General features: G+C 34.4%; 1 protein-coding gene across 3 annotated transcripts in view; it reads left to right on the top strand.

The window, feature by feature from the left end:
* The window catches only part of LOC126811147 (protein shank), a 140,723-nt gene that overhangs the window by 64,418 nt on the left and 51,995 nt on the right, over positions 1 to 24,310 (top strand). For 2 of the 3 annotated variants that reach the window (XM_050536634.2, XM_050536631.2), the window contains exons 5-12: positions 2,942 to 3,013; positions 3,425 to 3,533; positions 3,821 to 3,978; positions 4,241 to 4,408; positions 5,833 to 5,949; positions 6,098 to 6,242; positions 12,085 to 12,342; positions 14,342 to 14,506. In XM_050536634.2, the coding sequence (XP_050392591.1) occupies positions 2,942 to 3,013; positions 3,425 to 3,533; positions 3,821 to 3,978; positions 4,241 to 4,408; positions 5,833 to 5,949; positions 6,098 to 6,242; positions 12,085 to 12,342; positions 14,342 to 14,506 (1,192 nt within the window). The remainder of the gene's footprint in view (positions 1 to 2,941; positions 3,014 to 3,424; positions 3,534 to 3,820; positions 3,979 to 4,240; positions 4,409 to 5,832; positions 5,950 to 6,097; positions 6,243 to 12,084; positions 12,343 to 14,341; positions 14,507 to 24,310) is intronic. The other variant, XM_050536636.2, reaches the window with a different exon arrangement.

Genomic DNA, 24,310 nt, shown 5'->3' with positions numbered 1-24,310 from the left:
TGTCAATTTCTTTGTTTATTTCACTAAATCAGATTACACTGAATTTCTAATGAATTTTAAATGTTAATGTGCAAAACCATTATGCTAGATTATTGGATAGTGTGAGGAATTTGACCTCATTAGTGAACCCTGGTCAGGATGAATATTGCCCACAAGCATATTGAAGAAAGTCTAGTTTTAAGTATTTGTCATACTATAAATGTAAGCAGTAGGGCTATTTGCTATGCCTCCTTTTGGTTGGTGGTCGTCTAAGCTCACTTCTAGTCTGTCAGTAGTAAACATACATGAAATGTTAGTTTGTACCTAAAGATGGTGGTCATACTACAATACTAGTACACAATCTTAATCCTCTATACTACCAGTTTTATTGTTTTAGATTATCATATATGTCTGATGATCCTCCTTAATCCAATATTTGATGAATGATAGAATATTAATATCGATAATATAAGAATACATGATACAGAGATGTATTGAGTATAAATGGTTGGTGAAGGGTTGTTTAAATGTTATATTAACACTAGGTCAGTATGTTACTCTGTCCTATGTATAGGTTGTTTCCAGATTACTTGACATTTCTAGGTATACATTCATTTCAGGGACCAAACAACTTTTCTTCTTGACATTAACATTAACATGTTAAATTATGTACAAAATCAAAAAGATATTTCAAATTTTGTGATGTACCTGTACATAATAGAAGAATATCTCAGACAGAAAATTTGATCAATAAATCCATTAAGTTCCCTGGAAAACACCCTATAACATGTATAGAAATTACTTATCTGGTAGTAAAAAAAATGAAGTTTACCGCTTATTATTATAATTTACATTTTTAAAGAGCTACATTATATTTATAATAATAGTAATTTATAAGCACTGTACAAGGAAATTTACACAATGGTAAACACATGATTTTATTTATATAATTTTCTAAATGAATCTTTAGTTTAGATTTAAATTGAGATAGTTGTGTATGCTCTCTAATATCTCTGGGTAATTCATTCCAAAGTTTGGCACTACTTATATAATTTCAAGACTGAAATGGCATAAGTTGTAATTTAATGTGTACAATTTTGTAATGCAGGTAAACCCTCTCAGTTCTCATAATTTCCTTTGTATATAATGTTAAATAGAAATTGATTTTTAGCATGAAAAGTATAGAAAACAAAAGTTTAAAGGTCACCGGAAAAGCATCGATTTTTTTTTGAATAATGCAAGTAATTATGTCAACATATCCTTTCCATAAGTATAACACGAACCCGAATGTCAATATTACCTGCAACAGGTAAATTTCAACATTAGTAATTTCCGCCCTTCTCCGTGGGTAGTCATAACTTCTGCACATAAAAATATAGACTAGAATATGAGCAGAAGGACTAAAATGACGACACAGATTGTTTATTTACGGAAAGTTACGACTACCCACAGAGAAGGGCGGAAATTACTAATGTTGAAATTTACCTGTTGCAGGTAATATTGACATTCTAGTTCGTATTATACTTATGGAAAGGATATGTTGACATAATTACTTGCATTATTTAAAAAATTTATGAACCTTTTCCGGTGACCTTTAATGTCCACTTGGCACAATGGTTCGGTCATTTGAGGAGTTCACGTATCTAAATATTGGTTGTAAGTTTGTATTGACTAACATACTGTTATATTTATTTGAAATATAATGCTTGGTAGGATAATTGTCCTGGACAGCAACGATTCCGTCTATACTTCTTCATATTCATTCAATACTTTTATATTTGTATGCCAATGTGTACATTGCTGGACCCAGATTTTTTTTTATACCATTTGGGAAGTTAGTCATCACTTGTCAGCCCCACAGGCACTACCTGTTACAAATGTAAAAGAGGCATGCAAAATCGCAAAGGCTCATGCCAGGATTTGACCCAGGGTTATTCTTGTCAAATGTCCAATGCTTTAATCGCTCAACTAACAAAGATCTAATATTAAAATGACCTCATTAAAATAAAAACCTTGGCAGTTGGAATTCCTTGATAGTAAGCTGTTTTGGCAAAATTTACCTCATTGCACACTGCATAGCATATGCCCATATTGTCTTATTGAACCCCATTTGATTTTCAAAATGAACTGAGTAATTTTAAATCACTTGTTTTACAGAATTAGTGATTGTAAGCATAGGAGGAATTTTCTGTTAATAGATAATGTCCAAAATAAGAAAAGAACAAACCATACACTAGATATTCCCAGTCTAGATACAGTATTAGGTTGGAAAAAAATATTATTTAAAAAAACATCTGTGGCTGTGGAAGATCAATAAAAAAATTCATTATGAAAACTCCTAGAAAAGTTTTGAAGATGTGTGATTTTGTAGAGGATTGAAACAATAAATTATTGGCATTGTGGATTGAATGTTTGAACAGTAGTTAGAGTTGAATTTGTCTCGTCTGGGATAAATACTTTCTGCAAGTAGTGATAGAGATTGTGTATTGTCTTCCTGGTTCTTTAATTTCTCAACACAATAAAGATCTATACAGCAGACATTAAAAGACAAGACAGGATGATTTTGGATTGTACTTTTTGTAAATCTTAGCAATAAAACAACTATCATACACAAATTTTACTACTTCCATAGTAGTCAGTTTCCATAGATCTATACGGATAACTGTTTCTTGATAACACATAGCTGAGGTGAACCATTACTAGGTCATGAATGTGACTGAAATTGGGTTGGAAAATTCCAATGTCAGTTCTTTCCATTCACCAGGCTATAATAGACTGTAATGTAATAGATATAAAAAGTTGTTATAGATTTTGGAATAACGACATGTTAATGGATAAAAAGGCCACCAAATAGCTTCATTTACTCCCATTGATTGACATGTTAACACATCGCTAACTTGCCATATTTCATCTTTATAGTTTTTACCAAAATTTTCAGCCATTTTGATTGCTTATGTTTCAGTTCAAATACAAACGAAGAGTCTACAAAGTGATGCAAATTAACCCACGTAAATTGAAACAGCTTCACACTAAGGTACGTTGTAAACATCATTTTGTAATTATTTTCTTTCCTAAATGACGTTATGGTGAGCTGATTATACAAACTTTTCGAATACTTGCTTTCCACAAACAAACAGCGAAGTAGAAAATGAGTTAAATTAATGAGACTTTGGAAGTAGAAGAGCTACTTATCTTGATTGACCAGTTTTTATGATGATGTGAAGTACATGCAGGTAGGATAGGTGACATCAATATGGTGGCCAACCTTGATTTGTGACTCACAGATAAATAGATTAAATGGATTTTAAGTTCATTAAGGTAAGAAAACTATATATCTAATGTTTATGATAAAGTTATGTTGTTGAGGTTGGGACGATACTGGATACAGTTGTATGTATTGTAGATAAGCATCTTCAGCTGATTATATTTTTCTATTTTTTCACAGACACAGTTAAAGAATTTTCTGGAACAGGTTAGAAATGGTAATATAGAGAAGGTGATTAAACTAACTAATAAAGGATTAGATCCCAATTTTCATGATCATGATAGTGGAGGTAAAGATTTTCTTTCATAAGAAGATTAGAATTATATATTTTTAAATTGTTTGAAATGTTTACTTTTATACTTTGCTTATATTTTAAAATTTTATTTCATAAATGCCAGATATTTGATATTTGAATTTAAAATTTTTTTGAATGTTTTAAGAATTTAAAGCTGTATGTTGTTAATACAATACCTACAGAATTAATAAACATGTTTCAAAGTTTTCAATCTCATTTACACTTCTTTAACGTCTGTTTGCATAATCGTTAAAAATAGGGATACTATTTTGTGATTTCAGAGACACCATTAACTATAGCAACAACCTTACCTCGAGATAAATGTCGAGAAATGATAATGAGTATGGTGAGTGGAGGGGCACATCTTGATTTTCGTAATAAACAAGGGGTTACCCCCATGCACTGTGCAGCAATTCATGGAAATTTAGAAGCAATTAAGGTAAGTTGAATATCCACATTTACTTTGGTCTATTTCTTAGTGTTTGTTAACACTGATCAAGTGGATATTTCATTCTTCTAGTCATCCAATTTCTGAGAAATATGTTGTATTATCTCGTAATGGGTAGTAAATATTTTGGGATGAGTGAAATAAACAGATCTATGTTTAACTCAATTCATTAGACCTCTTATATATTCAAATAACTGATCGATCATTTCAATTTTAACATCAATAAATAAATAACAACACTTATATTTTTTAGGCATTATTAGACCTTGGTGCGTCCCCAGATTATAAAGATTATCGCAATTTAACACCTCTATATTACTGTGTTTCTAATGATACTAATGCAATATGTGTAGAGGTTTTATTACATGAGCGAGCTGTGATTGGTACACATGATGAACAAGGCTGGTTTGAAATACATCAGGTAATATTTGCATATTGTTGTTTTTTATTAGATACTTGTTAACTATGTATCAGTAGGTTGCTTACATGTATTATTTAGTGACTGATGTATATATGATTATGAATATTCATTCTTCATAGACTGTTTACAGTCCTTACTTTACATATTTAATACTTTGTTTTGTACACCTACGATGTGGTCGTATATTGTCGTCAACCCGTCCATAAAACTGCACGCAGCGATCCATCTACGTCATACGTCATTATGATCACTTCCCTATTTAGCCGCCATTTAGAATGCTCACATGATCATTTTGGGGCGGGACTTATCGACTGGACTACAGCTTTGTGTACACAACAGAGTAAAAATAACCCGATCAAGCACATGTTTTATGTAAACACATGTCTTTAGCAAAATGTCAACTTCTGCCAATCCGGTAAAAGCGATATATAATATGTGCTAGTGGGTAATATTGCAATACATTCTTTGCCATTGTAAACTGTTTTTAGAGTTTCAATCTGTTTATCTTTCAAAACAGGGTTAGATACTCCTAAATTTGTCTTCGCAAACAAAACTGCCTCTGTGAAATTACCTTTTATGGGCGCCGCCATATTGAATAATTAGAAGACTATTTTGTGATTCGGCTTTGATTAGTTTGACATCTTTCATACACACAGCGGCTAAATAAACATATTTAATTTCATTCAATATGACAATAGAAGAGAAATAAATACTTCTAAAAATTACTAAAAGCATACTTAGTGTTTTCGACTAAAATCGTCGATGTAGGAATTAAAATGTCGGGTAATTAGCTTAGGGCCTGTTCTCAGGCGGAGCTAGCTGTAGACAGGCAGCCTAAGTTTGGGATGCCCCGTCCATCTGTCGTCTGCAATTGATTGTTGTCACCCAAATGATTTATGCACGTTCATGAAACGAAGAAGCCTATTGATTTTCAACAATTAATGTTAGTTACTGATCAATTTGAAAAATCTTGTGGACTCTCGAAGCTAAAGTTGTCACCTGTTAAAATTATTCACAGCGTTTATGTTCATGTGACAAAGAAGCCTATTGATTTCTGATAAAGATCATTACTGGTTGCACAATGATTCCGATAATTAATGAATGGGTTGTTACTCTTGATTGTTTTTTAGTGATGCCCGTCTTCATTAGCCCAGTTCGGAGCAAAACAGTAGGACGTTAAACTCCATTTCATTTCATTTCATTTGTTTTTTAGTGTTTTGTAGGTAAATGCTACTAAAGATGAAATATGTGTCAATCTTTGTTGACTGCTTGGACGACTTAGCTGCTGTGGGTGTATATTTTGTTGCCTGGCAACCAATCTTTTCTTACTTGCCTTACTGTTAGGAATGAACCTTTTGGGTATTCTCAGCCTGTAGATTACCCATGCAAGTGACTAGCGGTATCCTGATTTAATTATATTTCAGGCTTGTCGTTATGGTAGAGTACAACATTTGGAACATTTGTTGTATTATGGTGCTGATATGGATGTACAGAATGCTAGTGGTAATACACCATTACACGTCTGTTGTGTAAATAATCAGGTATAGTCTTCATATCATATTTATACAATGTGCAGTCTTGATGTTTAAAAATATAATGTCAGGTGTTTGAATAAGTTTGTCTAATTATGTTTCGAAGAATGATTCTAGTGTTCAACTTCATTATATTTCTTGATGTTTATTGTTTCAGGAATCTTGTGCTAGAGTTCTGTTATTTCGTGGTGCCAATAAAGAAATCCTGAACTACAATAATCAAACCCCCTACCAAGTATGTATTATGGCAAATAATCAAGACTTGGCAGAAATAATCAAAAATCACAGCATTGATGATGTTGGTAAGTTAAATAAGTCAAAGATATGTCTGTATTACTTGGACAAACCACATTTGGCTGCATCTCTAACATAGTATTAATTCAAATTGTTAGTTAAATAGTTTTATCAGACACCCTATAGTAAATTATGAAAATTACCAGAACATATAACATTTTGCCAAAATAATGATTGTCTAGAAAATACAGTGGTTGCTCAAAAATCCCTGTGACAACCATCTCATAATCGTTTATGGTGTCTGCTCTATAATACGGGCATAGTAAGTTCAAACATACTGACCTAATCAGTGAGATTAGGTTATTTTGGGGATTAACGTGATACATCGTTGACAGTAGGAGAAAACCAGAAAGACTTACTTGAAACACACAAGACTGGAAAGCTTGTTATGACTTAATGACAGACATTATCTAAGCGCATGCATTAGACCACTCACTCCCCACCACCCCCAAACCCAACCTATCCTGACAAATACTCATGTAATATAATTTGAGTGGGAAATTGGCATTAGAAAATTTAAACTTTTAAAGTGTATTCAAGATGCAATATTTGACTGTATTTATTCACGGTTTAAATTTTGTCAATATGAGTATTAGTAAATATTAAAAAAAAACAAAAAAAAACTAACACTCCAACATTCCATATAAACAAGTTTTACCAGTAAACTACAAATCATTTCAACCGTCTATGTAAAGAATTTTGTTTTATGTTGAAGGTTAAGTTAAACAGCTTTTGACTTTGAGTAAATCTTTGGTTTGTATAACAAGAAAGAGCAGTGTGTATTTGATTCTTCTAAAATCTGGGGAAAATCTAATTGACTTTAGATATGTGAATATAACAGATACTTTCTGTGGAAAGATTTAGATTGCAAAAACAAATATGGGCAAACATTGTTATTACTTGCAGGAAATTAATATAGCATCGATTATGATACATAATAATAACAAATGTTCAATATGATACTCTTTTTGAATTTTGGTCCATTTTAGGTATTGTGATAACAGTGAAATTTGTCATGTGATAAACTATACTAGTAAATTCATACTTGATCACTCTTCTTTTTTGGCTCATTGTAATTAATATAAAACAGAATTGAAAGTTTCCTAATTTATGTACTTTCTATGGATTGGTTGTCCTTTTACAGTAAGTAATAGTTATATACCTTGTTTTCAAGGTGTATGGGTTGATACACCGTCTCTTTTTTGAGTGGGGGATCACGTGGCTAAGTGGGTAAGACGCTAGCTCGCTAGCCTGGAGGTCGGGTGTTCGATCCCTGCATTGGCCGAGAAAGTTCATCCAGATTTTCCGGCGTGGTTTCCCCTTGTCAGTGATGCAGGACGGAGGGCCTGACAAGGAAAGCTGTCTAGTCGTTCGGATGGGACGAAAAACCGAGGTCCCGTGTACACATTGGCATGCACGTAAAAGATCCCTTGGCAGTTGGAATTCGATATAAGAGTAGGCCGTAGTGTCGCTGTCCGGGCAAAATTTCCCTCATAGCACACTGTATGGCGTATGCCCGTCTTCATTAACCCAGGTTAGGAGCAGAACAGTAGGACGTTAAACTCCATTTCATTTCATTTCTTTTTTGAGTGGGGCTCCGAGGCGAAGCCGAGGAGATCTCCACTCAAAAAAAAAAAAATGGTGTATCAACCCATACACCGTGAAAACAAGGTATATAACTGACTTATACTAAATACTTTTTCGAGAAATAGAGATTTTTTCTATTTTTCCCAATTTCAAAAGCATTTTTCATTTCACAAATTTATCAAAGTTTCCCATTTAGAGCCCTCCCAATTATCTCATCGCAAACGCTTATTTCTACTCAGGTAAATGATGTCAGTACACCGCACGTGCATTTCACGGTTTAAATCAGGTCAGGGAAAATGTTCATAACAGGGATATTGATTGGTTGAGAAAAGCAAACGTCATCCAATCATTTTGTACAATAGCCATTTATTGTTGTTTTGCCAACATCCTGGCTGCGTCGATTGTAGTGGATGGCAGAAATGAATGCGGGAATTTGTTGAAGAATCCTACTTTATAATGTCACAGATATATATTTCTAAGACCAAGAATATCAGTTCTGCAAGAGATTTCAATGATCGCGAAGATTAAGAAGCTCGATCCTTCACAGAACAAGAAATTAAAGCCATGCAGATGAGTTGAATTCTGCCAAACACGAGGAAAAATACCAATTGCTTAGGAATATAGTGACACTTTGAGATCAGGGCCCTTATTCACGAAAACTTAAACTAAGTTACAACCGAAATTTTAAGAAATACTGCAACTTCATTGGATATATGCAAATTCGATTGTATCTTAGTTTAAGTTTTCGTGAATAAGGGCCCAGTACAAAAGATTGGATTTTAACTTTTTTGATAAGCAAGGTACATTTGCTAATTTCCGCACAGATCAATTCATTAACTTCGCGAGGTATTGACATCCACTGACAGACAAAAACAAGAACAGCCATTAAATGAAGACGAGTTGGAATTGTAGAGTTCTCAAGTTTGTAGTGTAGAAAATGCCAATGGATTAATTTATACTAGTAATATATTTGGATTACGTGCTGTGTATGAGCATAAACCGCGACAAAATGTGAAAGTTTTTAATGTTGAAAATGCCAAGAGATTAATTTATAATAGTAAAATATTTGGATTATGTGCTGCGGATGAGCATAAGCCGCGACAAAATGTGAAAGATCGACAATATGTGAAAGTGCGACTAGATATAAAAATGTAAAGAAATGTGAGACAAAATGTAAGAATATGACTGAGAGTGACGCACATTCGAAAAGTGCTGAGACAGTTGAAAATGATGACTCTTTTACCATAACATGTTCAAAACGGGTTGTAGATGTTCAAATAAATATGTAAATCATGATTTTGTTATTTTTGTCCCTTTTCAGCTAATACACGGCCACTTTTCAACTGATTCACGGCCACTTTTGAAAAGTGGCCGGGAAAAGTGGCTGTGTATCGGTGTATACCCTCCCATTTTCATCAAAGAGTCGAGAAAAAGTATGGGTATAATAAAGGAACATTTCTATTTTGAATTTAGAAACTTTTGGTAAAAAATGGTTGCAAAATTGTTAGAATCTTTGTGTTTAAGATTTAAAGAAGATTTAAAAGTAAGAAAAGATAGCATATTTGTTCTGTCATCTGATTTTAACAACTGAGCCAATAGTTACAATACTTGAGATACTTGAGTGTTTTTGTTGACATTTGTTTTGTGTTTATTGACTTGAACTTCCAGACAAAAGATTTGTTTAAAATAAGAAAAATACTTGGATGATGGATAAATATGAATAAAACACCAATGTAATACACATAAGACATAACAAGTTTTCAGAGGCTACTCTAATCAAGTTCATCCTACTTAGATGACCCGTTAAAATCAATTTTCACAACTTAGATTTATATTATTAGTAACATTAAACTTTGAGTAAATCATTATGTAGTTTACATATGGATTCCTGGTAAACATCTTCATGTTGTATTGATTTACTCTATCAAGAAAAGAAATGACTTTTTTAACATATCATATTAAAAGAATCTTTGCTTCAAGGTAGAAATCTGAAACCAAGTGGAAAGAATTTATTGTTTAATGCCACTGATTTGTTTTGTGTGTTTTAATATAAATTGTTTATTGGTTAGGATAAGGAAATCTCATAATAATCACATAAATAAATTATATACTGGATAAGGAAATATCTATTTTAAGATATCCCATAAATTTTAGAGCAATTATATACCGTATTTGATTGTAAATAATTGACAACTGTATATATATATCAAGATAATATTACCATAAACAATAACAAATTATAAATTTTTATTATTGATCCTGTCAATGTAACTGGTGTTTGGATCTCATTCTGAGTTTCTATGAGGTATGTAAAAGGTAGGTTGTGAAAGGTTGTTCATTGTCTGTACAGTTAGGTTCAACACACACATATCATGCATCCGGAAATTGTTTATTTCTTACTGAAATGTTGCCAAATCTGTGACTTGAAAATCAGTTTATCTTGTGAAACTACAAAACTTCTCTGGGCATCAAAGGAAGATATATCTTTATAAAGAAGAAAAAACTCCAGTAATAATTAGGGCTGTGTCGATATATCGATACACCGATATGTATCGATACGTTCCAGCGATATTTATATCGATACGTAATATAGCCGCATGGTTTGCCTATCGAGTGTCTTCCACGCTCCGTGTGAATTCCAGGTACAGGTAGATATTAAAATAAAACTGGATCATACATTGATGGATTCATTGAACAGTTGTTAGGTAAATTTAAATCTTCATTGAATGTAATAATCCCCTGATAAAACACCGAATACACCGAGAAACAGTCATTTAAAGGAGCTAAATTTAAATCGCTAATATTTTGGGCCTAGAAATTGGCACAAATGGGTCGCAACACACATAATAAGGTAATATGAATTTATATAAACTGTTTTACATTCAATCGTTTCCGTTTTACTGTGAATAGTCATCAGTTATGTTAGGCGAAATACTCCAGAAGTCTCAATCGAAAGACAGTTTCTAGCGTCTGGTTTTTCCAGTCAACACCGATAGTATATATTGCGCATGCTCTCCAAATAAGAATATGGCATCACCGTTTGACATGACTTGTGGAATATGTCTAGACTCATTCTTTGAGCACATTGTTACAAATGGCGCTGAAACGCATTATGGTACACGATTCGTGTACCAATGGTAAAATGTTTATTTTGTCTTAAATATTGGATATCAGAAGCCCATCTTTTCCAGGTAAGACCACAACACCAATGCTGATTTAAATTGCAAAAAAATTTGTGTTTTCAATGTCGATGATATTGAGTTACGGACTTAGCTTCTTTAATAATATATTTTCCGGATAGAATTCCAATGACACGTGACATATCGCTTTTGTGTTAGGTCAATAAACCAGTTCTAAATAGCACTTACCGTTATGATTTTTTTTTATTATTTTACATTCTGACAAAGGCTTAATTTTAAAAATATTGTTTTTATTGAAGGCTATATCAATCATAATCGTACGGAATTTTGATTTTAAAGCAATTTCAGTATGTTGTCACGTGACAATTGTGCTGTGTGTATCAACTGACAAATGAATAAAAACTTTTGCCAAGTTACGTGACTATAGTTACCTGATAGACAAAGACTACAAATTGTGTTATGGAGAAATGCAGTGGTGCCGTATGATCAGCTTATTTTAGCTACGGCATTTTCTGATACTGGCAATAGATGAAAAATGCTAATATTTTAGATCATCGACTTATGAAATGCGAACGTTTCATCAAATAAACGAAGACAGTAATTAATTTATTCTGGAATATTACGGATGTGAACTTCAAGATTTTACGTGAATTAAATATGGAAAATTTTCAAAAGGTGTATCCGTCGTTATTTTTGTAGTAATCAATTAAAATACGACATTCTCCACAACAAATTACCAAGAATTATTTTTGTTAATGGGAATGGAGCTTAAAATTGACCCAATTCCGTCCGGTTCGTTTTAAAATGGATTAAGAACCCTGATGCTTACCCATCTCAAACATCTTAAAACAGAATGTAGTTTGAGATTATTTTGGGTATAATTCGTGATGTCATCATATCGTGATACGTATTGCGTATCGGTTTGCCGTATCGTCAATACGTATCGTATCAAAAATGAACTGTATCGACACAGCCCTAGTAATAATGTTTAATAAACTTTGTCGAAATTTCTGGATGTGACTTGAGTGCCAGGCACGTAGTGCCCCCTCCCTCCCCTTCTCCCTTCTAAATTTGTAACAGTTTACTAGAAAGGTTATATCTATATTTTTTGTATCTATTTTAGTTCCGTTTCGAGAAATTCCCAAATATAGTGAAAGAAGAAAAATGATGAATATGACCACAAGTATACGTAATTTGGTGCGATGTCGATCTGATCCACGACTTAATCTCAGTTTGTTAGAAGAACAGTTTTTAAAAGGAGGAATGTCAAATCACATGATGAATAATGATCATTATGATAATGGATCATATCCACCATCACGAGAATATAATTCTGATTCTCCTAGATCTCTTAGTATCTCTAGTTCGAGCTCAGGTCCAGGTTTGTACCCGCTATTCTTTATTAAAGTTACTTTCATATTTATGTGACAATATGGTTTCAGTTGTTTTAAATGACTTTTTCTTGTTCATTCATTGTGTTTACTGCTTTGTGGTGATTTGCTAGAAATAAAAGCATGTATTTTTATATATATAATATGTGCTTTTGTCGGGGCTCCAAAATCTGGTGTTTGGATCCAGGACTCACACTGTCGGTCGCCAAAGTCGCAACTGGCGATAAAAATATGAAAGTGGCGATTAAAATTTGATTTTGGCGATAATGTTTTGGCGATTCTTTTTGAGAACTGGCGGAAATAAATCTTAAAATTCTAATCGTATTTATCCTGTATTAACCATTATTTAGTGTCAATCACGTGGCGGGATACTATAAATTGATCAACTGGCCGCCGATAAACCGGATTGCGCCAATGAGTAATACTAATCAGTTGTCTTGAATTAATGATTAGTTGATTGATAATTGTGAATGATATATATATATATATATATAAAGCCTATCTCAAGTCAAGTTTTCCTTGCGTACGGCTCTCCACTTTTATCTGTGGAAAGCCGTACACAGGGAAAACTCTTATGGAATGCCTAACACTATTAAACTTTTAAGTCTTGAAGTTTTAATTAATTTTTAACAATATGGAACTTATTGGACGAACACTTTTAATATGTACATAATCTACGGGTCCAGCTATGTGGTTTTTACTGCGAGCACTTCGCTTTTCCACATAAAGTCAGCGGATTCTTTTTCCCCACAGGTTTTTTTCTATCCGCTCTGATGACACCAAACATCAGTCAGTTGGACCTCCTGTTTTAACCTTATTATGACAAAGGGAGAAAGTGACCCGCTCTCTCTTCTCACGAGAGCGAGTTTATAACTGCTTTAAGGAACTTTTGGTATCAGAGGACTTTTTTTTTTTAATTTGTGTTTTTAACAATTTTCAAGTTTAAATAATTTAATTAAATCAACCTGTTCATAATATCATGTTCATTGTATTGGATATCATTATTTCAAATTATAATATTACCACTGGTCGAAAACGTAAGATCCAATTGAATAGCAACCTCGTGGGTTTTCTCCGGGTCCTCCGGTTTCCTCCCACTGCTAAAGACCCCTACGCGCAAGCGAATTATTGAAATAAAATTAAACCATATGTTAGTCCTGAAATGACCTAGTTTGTGTCGAGTGGACGTTAAACCCCATTTGTCTCTCTCTCTCCAGTTGAATAGTGACGAATTCTTGAGCGAGAAAACAGTTCGCCATTTATATAACCGTCGCCAAAATGCTCTAAAAGTTAACGACGGGTATATTGTAAGCATCACAAATATAATTGATATTTATACCATTCTATCAGGGATTCAGATTCTGATATCTTTACGGTACCTAAAAATAACAATAGGCCCATTGTGCATGCAACACATAAATTTATAGAAAATTGGCAATCCTTGGATGAGATTTGACTACTGAAAATATATTGTGCAGTACGGTGTTCAAATAGACTAAATTCACCAAAACTAAAATCTGATCTTGTTAAATCCACACTTTGCTAATCTATTATGTAAAGACAGATTTTTAAAGCTGTTGTATATTGTATTGTATATATCGGTAACTGTTTTATAATAAGCCAAGCTGAGACATAAAATTGTTAGGTGTTGTCTTTTTTATCACACATTTTTGGCAGATAAAAAATATTCCAGTTGGCGGAAAAAAATGTGAACATTTTTTTTATATTAAAATTATCATCCATTTTGACGGAAAAAAACCCAAAAGCCAGTGTGAGCCCTGTTTGGATCGCAACAACAGATAAAGGGAGGAAACTCTACTTTGTGTGGATTAGGTGCTTCTCAAAAAAAAGCATTTTGGTTTCAAGGTATTCAAATGCTATTTAACCTAAATTTATTTTGCATTTATTTTTCCCAACTTTAATGATTTTTTAATTCCTATTCTACTATTTCTGCATCATTCATTTTCCTAATATAAACTTATTTAACAGCTAAATACTATCAGTATCCATACTTTGCTACCACATCAGTGAGATCAAGACCATTCTCTACTGTGTCAGGTGGTAGAGTGTTCGTGTGTGTACGTAACAACAGAGCTCATCATCCATGTGACATAAGCATCAGAAGACTACAACGTACTGGTGATATGATAGAAGGTTCACAAATAATTCTCACTTTGGCATGCAGCCTTCAATATTTAGACACTAATATACCATGTTCTGGCATAATATATCAGGGTATATGTTTTTAGTGTGTTTAGTTTAGAGTCTTCTCTATTTCCTTCCCATCATGCCTTCAGAATCAGAACGATGACTGAATACTGGGTAGTTGTGCAAGAATCACATTCATGTATATAAATTAACAGGATGCATGTGTATTAATTTTGTGAATATAGTGGTATATTTAACTTATAGTAGAGTCAAATTGCAGAATAACCCTAAAAAAATTGCAAGAAAACGTTTTATTGCATTTTCTTATCCCGCGCTGAACAAAGTTAGGGAGGGAAATTGGAATGGGGTCCGTCCGTCCCGATTTTGTTTCCGGAGCATATCTCATAAACCGTTCAAGATATCTTTCTGAAACTTTGTACACACATCAATCTATTACAGTAGTTGTGCCTTTTGCTATTTAGGAATTTCTGGGATTTATATTTTTGTGTTTCCATGGAAACAAATTTAACTTAGTTTTTGGTGTACAATTTTGTTTCTGGAGCATATCTCAAACCGTTCAAGATATCTTTCTGAAACTTTGTACACACATCAACCTATTACAGTAGTTGTGCCTTTTGCTATTTAGGAATTTCTGGTATTTTTATTTATTTTAGTTTTTGGTGTATAATTTTGTTTCCGGAGCATATCTCATAAACTGTTCAAGATATCTTTTTGAAACTTTGTAAAGGCATCAACCCATTAAAGTAGTTGTGCCTTTTGATATTTAGACATTTCTGGGATTTATATTTTTTGTGTTTCCATGGAAACAAATTTGACTTAGTTTTTGGTGTACAATTTTTTTTCCGGGGCATATCTCATAAACCGTTCAAGATATCTTTCTGAAACTTTGTACACACATCAACCTATTACAGTAGTTGTGCCTTTTGCTATTTAGGAATTTCTGGGATATGTATTCTTAGTGTTTCCATGGAAACAATTTTGACTTAGTTTTTGGTGTATAATTTTGTTTGCAGAGCATATCTCATAAATCATTCAAGATATCTTCTTGGCACTTGTGACAGTTGTGCGTTTTTCTATTTAGGATTTTCTGGGATTTATATTTTTCGTGTTTCCATGCAAACAAATTTGACTTAGTTTTTGGTGTTCAAATTTCTTTACAAAGCATATCTCATAAACCATTCAAGAAATCTTCATGAAACTTTCTACAAACATTAACCTATTATAGCCTTTTGCTAATTTGGAATTTCTGGGATTTAATCAGTTTTGTGTTTCCATGGAAACAAATTTGACTTAGTTTTTATGCAGAATTTTGTTTCCAGAGTTTTTCTCATAAATTGTTCAAAATATCTTTTTGAAACTTTGAACACACATCATCCTATTACAGTAGTTGTGCCTTTTGCTAATTAAAAATTTGTCGGATTTAATAATTTTTGCATTGCCATGGAAAAAAAATTCTCTGTTGAATGATTTTTACACACATTTGAATTATTTTTTGGTATATAATTATTATTCTAGAGCATACCGCAGAAACTGTTCAAGATACCTTTATAACACTTTTACATTCATCAACCTATTATTTTATTTTTTGATGACCTTCCTTCTGTCCCAATTTCATTTCTAAAGCATATTTCATTATCTGTTCAGAGAAATCTTTTTAAAACTTTATACAAACATCAAACTATTAAAGTATTTTATTTTCTGATGTATAAGCTTAATGTTTAACATACAGCAGCTGATAATCAAAGGTTGTTGTGCAAACCTTACAGGGAGTAGCGACTGGGCCTTGCCGAGCTACTATGATCAGAATATGAATCTTCTGACCAGTCCCATTGATATTCCAAGAAGTTGTTTTTCCTTATGCCTTCCAAACAAGTTCAAGGGCGCGGGATGGTGATGACTAGTCATCTTGTAGTATTTGGTCCAGAGAACAACATATCAAAAGTTGTCTGAAATTGAGCTATCATAAAGGGTCTAAATATGTCGTCAAACAAAATGGCCGCCATATTGGACCAAAATCCCTTTTTTTCTGCTCATATTCTATCAAATCTGTTGTTTTAGAAGGCTTATGTGTAAAACAGTGCTATTATAAAAGCAATATCTTAGTAATTCATCACTCTGTGAGTGTTGTGCAGTGTTTCCAAGTGACGACATGGCGTTATGAGGGGTCGTCACAACCAAAATTGTTCCTTTCTGATGGTTTGTTAGCCCTTCCATTTGAAGCTCTAGATGGATGTATAGCAAAAATGCAGACAATAGCTGCAATAGGAATGCCGACCACGATTTATGGTCGGTCTAGAGTATATTATCACCAATAAAAGTCCCAGTCCGAAATCCGTGCCAAAATGGGTCAAATTGGGCAAAGTTCAAAATGGCCGCCGGTTTTGACTGGAAAATGTCAATTTGTATCCAATTATCATAATATGATCGTGCTTGATATCAAAATGTATCCTTTCCGGGTAGCTGAATCCATTTCCATACACATTTTGGTGAATAATTATACCGTAGAGTCTTAATATTTGGAAATAACTCCAGATGGCTGCCAGTTTTGGCGGGAAAATGCAAATTTTACAAAATGTCCACATTTGGTGTCAAAATATACGTTTTGGAGGCAGCTGATTCCATTTTCGACTGATTTTCTCATTTTGGTAATTAACTGGTTCCCCTGGGTCAAAATATGTGGAAATCCCATTGGAGATTTGGGGATTAAAAGAGGTTGAGTCTGCCTCAGATCTAATTCTATTGCATTCATCAAGCATCAACTAAATTTCATTTAGACTCCTTCATGGACCACTGCTCATTGCGGTAGCAGCGTAGCAGGCAGCTCACTGTGTCCAATTTCGATCACCAACATCGACAGTGAAGCAAAGAGAACCAAACCTATTGAAGCACACAGCGAATTTATTTCACAAAATGATTCAAATAATGCGACACAGATGGATCCCGATATGCAGTGAACTATTTGATAATGAACTGCCTACAGCCATTCTGAAAATGACGGAAAGATAACGGGTATTGGAGGCCAACAATAATGAGCCAATTAAGATCCCTGGCCTAAGTTCAATAATGAGCGGGGATAACAATTTCAACGTCAGAAAATTTAGGACATAAAAAAACTTGGTGTAAAGTCATGACTAAGTTCAACACTGTGCCAAGGACGTTCTAGGGCCTCCGAATGAGGGTGGGTAAACAAAAGTTAAGGCACTTTAGGAGAGGGGGCAGGATCCGGAAAATTTGAGTTCTGTGGCACATGGTAAAATCGATTTGGTGTCTATGTGAGCCATGACATACCATACATTGACACTTGGTTAAGGGATTATGATTAAGTCCTAAAGATATAGACGTGAACATAGTTAGCTGCAATCAAGAACTAAACGACATGTGAGTAAAGAAAAACAAGTATCAACAGGGACTGACATTCCTTACAAAGAGTACCTGCCAAGTTTCAAGTTACTGGTTACAGATTAGAGTTCATGGTGACGGTTAACGTATTGGCCTTGAGTGTGCTAACCGGAAAACACGTTCCCGTCGCCTGTGTTGCAGTTTTCCTGTATTCATTTAGATAAATAAATAAAACTAAGACAAATTAATTTAATTCTGAATATTATGGAAATATTATTCCAGCTGTGAAATCTATTCTGGAAGTCATCCGTGGAAATCATGAAAAAAGGATATATTATGTACCTACATTGAGTGTGATTCGTTTTTAGTATCTCTGGATGTGGTTGGAACAAGGGAAGAGCAGCAGAAAGAGGGACCACAATTTAATGTTTCCTTTAGAGTGGGCATTTCCTTGAGTATTTAAGGTAACTTTGTCGAAATTCGAGGGTACATAGCCATCCCCGGTCGCTCCACTATACCCTGGTAGGAAATCTCATCGGATTCGAGCATTATCAACCATTTCCATTTCCTTTTTTTTGCATTTATGTGAGCACGCCTCTGCAATGAGATTCTTTGCTTAGGTTACACCGATTGATGGACAATTTCAATGCTAGATGTTTTATAAATATGTTAGATGTGCAAGTAGTGGTGTCCGATATGGTACCTATCGGTTTTACCAATATCAGATATTGACTGCGAAATATATTGGCCGATACAGATACAATTACTGACAGTGGTGGATATAAAACTATTACACATTAAAATGTCTCGAATGGCAAGATAATCTATGTAGATATATGTCACTGTTAGTCGGGAAACGCATGGTACTATTTTGCCTCGGGAATCAAACATGAATGCTGTGGTTTTTTTTAAGTAATAAAATTGGGTCACGCTTCCTACGCAATCACAGATACAGTCCATCTATTACGAACTTAATTATTTGCTGTATCATTAATGAATAAAGTTGAGATTATCATATTTTAAGTGTTGATTACGATATAATTCCCTAGAGTGATTGGCACCTGTATGTCAACAATAGATGTTGGAATGGTTCATGCGGTAATGAATGAAACATCAATGCGATAACTTCCTGACCTGTCTGTCAACAGTGGTAATCATGTGACATTCTCCCGCCACTTCTAGAACTATAGTTAAAAATAACCATCTAATGGAAACTCATTTGTTGGTGGTATGATCTATATTATAAGTTATTATTTATTGCATAACAATACAAATCACTAAATTATTTCTAAATCTACTCTAGAAGTCGGAATGTCTGACGGTAATCATGTGACATCAAAGGGATATACCCCCTTTCATCTTTCATTCCAATCACACATAAACCATGTGATATTTCCCTGCCTTTTCCAAAACTTTTACTCATTATGATAGTGTCCAGACAATACCAGCAGTGAACTAGATAAAAAGAAGGAAAAAAAATGCATGCCAGAAGTAGTTAGATTTGGAACTATTTCACGATAAGCGACATAACAGCATAAGACGCTTCATACCAGCCCGATATGCAATGAAGAGCCATTGTTGACATCTTCTTTGGTTTTATTATCGAAAATCGTGATAGACAAATAACTATTGTGAGGACCATTGTTTATTTCATATACTTTAGTTAAAGTAGCTAAGTCTCTAACTCAATATCATCCAAAATCTTCAACATTGAAAACACGATTTATTTGTCAAATTAAATTAACATTGATGTTGTGATCTTACCGGAAAAAGATGGGCTTTTGATATCCAATATTTAAGACAAAATAAACATTTTACCATTGGTACACGAATCGTGTACCATAATGCGCTTCAGCCCCAGTTGTATCAAGAGACTCGAGGGACGAGGCTAGACACATTGCACCAAATCAAACGGCATATGTAGACTGGAATAACCAGACGCTAGAAATTTGCACTCGCTTGAGACTGCTGGCTTATTTCGCCGAACATAACTGATTTGAAATTGGAGTAAATACGGAAACCATTGAATGTAAATCAGTTTATATACATTCATACTACAGTATTATATGTGTTGCGACCTACTTTTGTCAATTTCTAGGTCCCAAATATTAGCGATTTAGCTCCTTTAATAAAATTGTTAATACTTATCAGAAACAATTTAAATAAAAAAATTCAATAGCCTAATTAGGTATTGTTCTAGTTTGTGATCAGCACACATTGAAAACAGATCGAAGAGGGGTCTCCGCGATGTACTGACTGTGTTGTCCAGTTCTATGATTTTGATCATCATGCAATTGGCTTATTCCCTATTCCAATCAAACGGTTTATCGGGTGGACTGTTAATGTCTGTCTGCACATGGGCAGAAATGGCATTCTCAAAAATCGGATTGAGAGAACCGAACTCTCAAACAGTGTGTGAATAAGGATTTAAAAAAATAACGGAGACTGGTAAGGATTTTGTACTGTTTATTCTGTTCTTTTTACAGCCCCTATGAGAGTCTTGTATTACCGGTGCGACTAAATAGCAACGCGCACTGCAACCGAAATAAAACTTTTATTTCGGTTGCTGTGCGCGTGGCTATTTATATAACGGAGACCGGTAAGGATTTTTTACTGTTTATTCTATCCTTTTACGTCCCCTATGAGAGTCATGTATTACCGGTACGTCTAAATGGCAGTGTATCGGTCGATACCGATTTCTCCTGATAGGCCACTTATCGGCCAATTACCGATGTTCAAACAGATTATCGGACCATCACTATGTGCAAGTAATTAATGAGTGTCATCTATTTAGGGACACTAGATTAATGTCCAGTCAAATGTCCAGTTTTAGCATGTCCAAAAAATAGGGTTGTAGCGGCGGTCACCGGTTTTATCTGTTGTAATGGACCGTCTGCTAGTCTTTCTTACAGACCATGTAAAAGACAACGGTGCACAAAAATTAATTTTGGCACCTCAGACCGTCTAGGCCTTGATACAGGCTCCTCCACTTCAAAGCGTTACAACATTGTGCAATAGTGAAAGTTGCGACATAGTATTTTTCACCGAGCTTGAAATCACGACCATAATTTCTCAGCTTGACCGCCTTATTGACGCTCCCAATACCTGTTGTTTCCGAAATAATGTTGGGCAGATCATTATCAAATGGTTCACTGCATATGTGACAAACAGGCGACACTGTATCCATCTGTGTCTCAACATTTGAATCAGTTTGTAAATTAAATTAGCAATGTGCTTCCGCAGTGACCTGGGAGTGTCCCCAGTCGATATATCCATACGCCGCTACCGCAGTGAGCTGGGCGACACTCCAAATGAAATTTAATCGATACTCGATGATTATCATTGTATTAGCTTTAAGGTAGGAGTATCATTAATCTCCATTCCCTAATCTGTAATCTAAATCCCTAATTGGAATTTCTCCTATATTGAAACAGGGAATCACTTAATCACTAAAACATGTACAAAAATGGATTCAGGTACCTCGAAAACGTATATTTTGACACCAAACTTGATCCTTATGTAAAATTCGAACTTTCCACCATCTTGAATAACCTCCAACATTGACTCAGCGGTAACACTAATCACAAAAGTATTTATGGAAATGGCTTCAGTTACCCCAAAAACATATATTTTGATACTAAGCTCGATCATATTATGATAATTTGGTGGAAATTGGAATTTAACAGCCAAAACCGGCGGCCATTTTGAATTTGGGCCAATTTGACCCATTTTGGCATGGATTTTGGACTGGGACTTTTTTGGGGGGGTGATAATATAGGTCTAGAGCAGTGATGGGATTTCAAAATTTTTCATGTCGGACATTTTTACCGAAAATAAAGAGACATTACTCTTATCGTTATTTAAGATGGCAGTTTTTAGACCACACACAAAAATCACGTGTAAACAAAATATTCAAATTCGTCCGTAATATAAAAATAGGTGCACCTCGTTATTTTTCATATTTAATTCCTGAATGGTATTCAAATTTATGTCAGTATTATTCCTACAAAATTCGTAATACAATAGAATGAAAGCGTGCCGACTACTGCCGATCTGTACTATTTCAAATCCCTGTACTATTTCAAATTCACATATTCATCTCATAATTTCACGTATCTCGCGAGATTTCTAATACCGGTTCAGCACTCAGCAGATTCCGTTACTCTACATCTAGCCTCGGCTGTATGACGGTAAGTGATATGTACCTAATCAGATTTTCTTCAAACAAGGACAACTTTGCTCTGAAAATTCTAAACACGCTTCGAACGACGCAATTTTGATAACTTCTTTCTAAAACCGGCAAGTTCGTAGGTACATATCACTTACCGTCATACAGCCGAAGCTAGATGTAGAGTAACAGAATCTGCCGAGGTTTCCCGAGTGCTGTAACCGCGTGCTAGCAATGTCCAGTATTTTTCCGATATGTGTGTGTGTGAAATAGCTTTATTTTAACGCTCGCTTCCACCAAAGTGATATCGCAGATGAAATATAAAGACTGTCTATTGATCTGGGCGTTATATACTCTTACAATATGTGACTTCTATGACTTATACATATTGTCGGCTCACATCAATGCGATTAAAATGTCTGACAATGCAGAAACCACGAGGTTAACACGAAGATTAAAATTATAATGGATTGATGAATAGTTCGACAAAAGGGAAACAATAGCTTCTGTTTAAGATTAGATTGATGAATTGTCTGACAAAGGATTAAGTCAGTCAATCAAGGCAGATTAAGTAGTTAATCAAGGTAGGTTTATAGACCGTATAACACGATAAATACGTTGATCACTTAATTACCTAATCAATCCAGCATATTATCGACGATAATCTGATTGAGTGGCAGTTATACACTCAGTAAACTATATTAATTTTGGAATTTTGAATATTATTCACCATGTCTTGATGTCCGCTTGGGCATATTCCCGGTCGGACAATTTTGGGCGTTTGGAAATAAGATTCGGACAAGTCCGGAATATACGGGCAAAATCCCATCACTGGTCTAGAGCGACCATAAATCGTCGTCAGCATTTCTATTGCAGCAATTGCCCGCATTTATGCTATCCATCCATCTACAACCTCAAATGAATTAGCTAACAAACCACCAAAAAAGAACAATTTTTGTCATGACGTTATAACGACCCCTTATAACGCAATGACGTCACTTGGAAAAACTGCACAACACTCACAGAGTGATGAATTACTAAGATATTGCTTTTATAATAGCACTGTTTTACACATAAGCCTTCTAAAACAACAGATTTGATAGAATATGAGCAGAAAAAAAGGGATTTTGGTCCAATATGGCGGCCATTTTGTTTGACGTCATATTTAGACCCTTTATGATAGCTCAATTTCAGACAACTTTTGATATGTTGTTTTACACCTAAGCCTTTTACAACAACAGCATTAATTGATAGAATATGAGCGGAAAAAAAGGGATTTGGGTCAAATGGCGGCCATTTTGTTTGACATCATATTTAGACCCTTTGCGGTAGCTCAATTTCAGACAACTTTTGATATGTTGTTGTCTAGACCATATACTACAGGAAATAACCATAAACATTTTCTTGCAATTTTTTTTGAGGTAGGCCCATTTTTATACGCCCACATTTTCATGTGGACGTATATTGTCCTTGCCCCTGTCCGTCCGTCCGTCCGTCCACAATTTGTTTGTGGACTCTCTACAGGTCACAATTCTTGTCCGATTTTGACGAAACTTGAAATATAGGTTTATCCCCTAAAGATCTCCGCTGCTTTCGATATTGGCATGTATAGGATCGAAACTTCATGGATTATGGCCCCTGTTTGTGCAAAAAATCACGTTTTTAGCTTGTGGACCCTATAGAGGTCACAATTTTTATCCGATTTTGTTGACACCTGACATGTAAGTTTATAACCCAAAGATCTCAGTTCCTTTCGATATTCGTGCATATCGGACCATAACTTCCTGAATTATGGCCCCTGATTGTACGAAAAATCGTGTTTTTAGCTTGTTGACTCTGTATAGGTCATAATTTTTATCTGATTTAAAAAAACGTATTATTATATCACCGTTACACCCTAAGGAAGGTTGAGTTTGAATTTGGGGAAAATCGGACCAAAATTGCCGGACAAAATGGACGCCGTTTGTACACGAATAGTGTAAAAATAGGGTAAATCAAGGTTGTGGACCCTGTATGGGTCACAATTTTAATTCGATTTTGATGAAACTTGAAATGCATGTTTGTAACCTAAAGATCTTGGTTCCTTTCGGTATTGTCGCATATCGGATCGTAACTTCCTGAATTATGGCCCCTGATTATACGAAAAATCGTGTTTTTAGCTTGTTGACTCTATATAGGTCATAATTTTTATCCGATTTAAAAAAACGTATTATTATATCACCGTTACACCCTAAGGAAGGTTGAGTTCGAATTTGGGAAAATCGGACCAAAATTGCCGGACA

This window comes from Patella vulgata, chromosome 2, assembly GCF_932274485.2.
Source record: "Patella vulgata chromosome 2, xgPatVulg1.2, whole genome shotgun sequence".
Classification (NCBI taxonomy): domain Eukaryota; kingdom Metazoa; phylum Mollusca; class Gastropoda; family Patellidae; genus Patella; species Patella vulgata.
The sequence above is the reverse complement of the archived record's forward strand: the minus strand, read 5'-3'. Positions and strand labels throughout refer to the sequence as shown.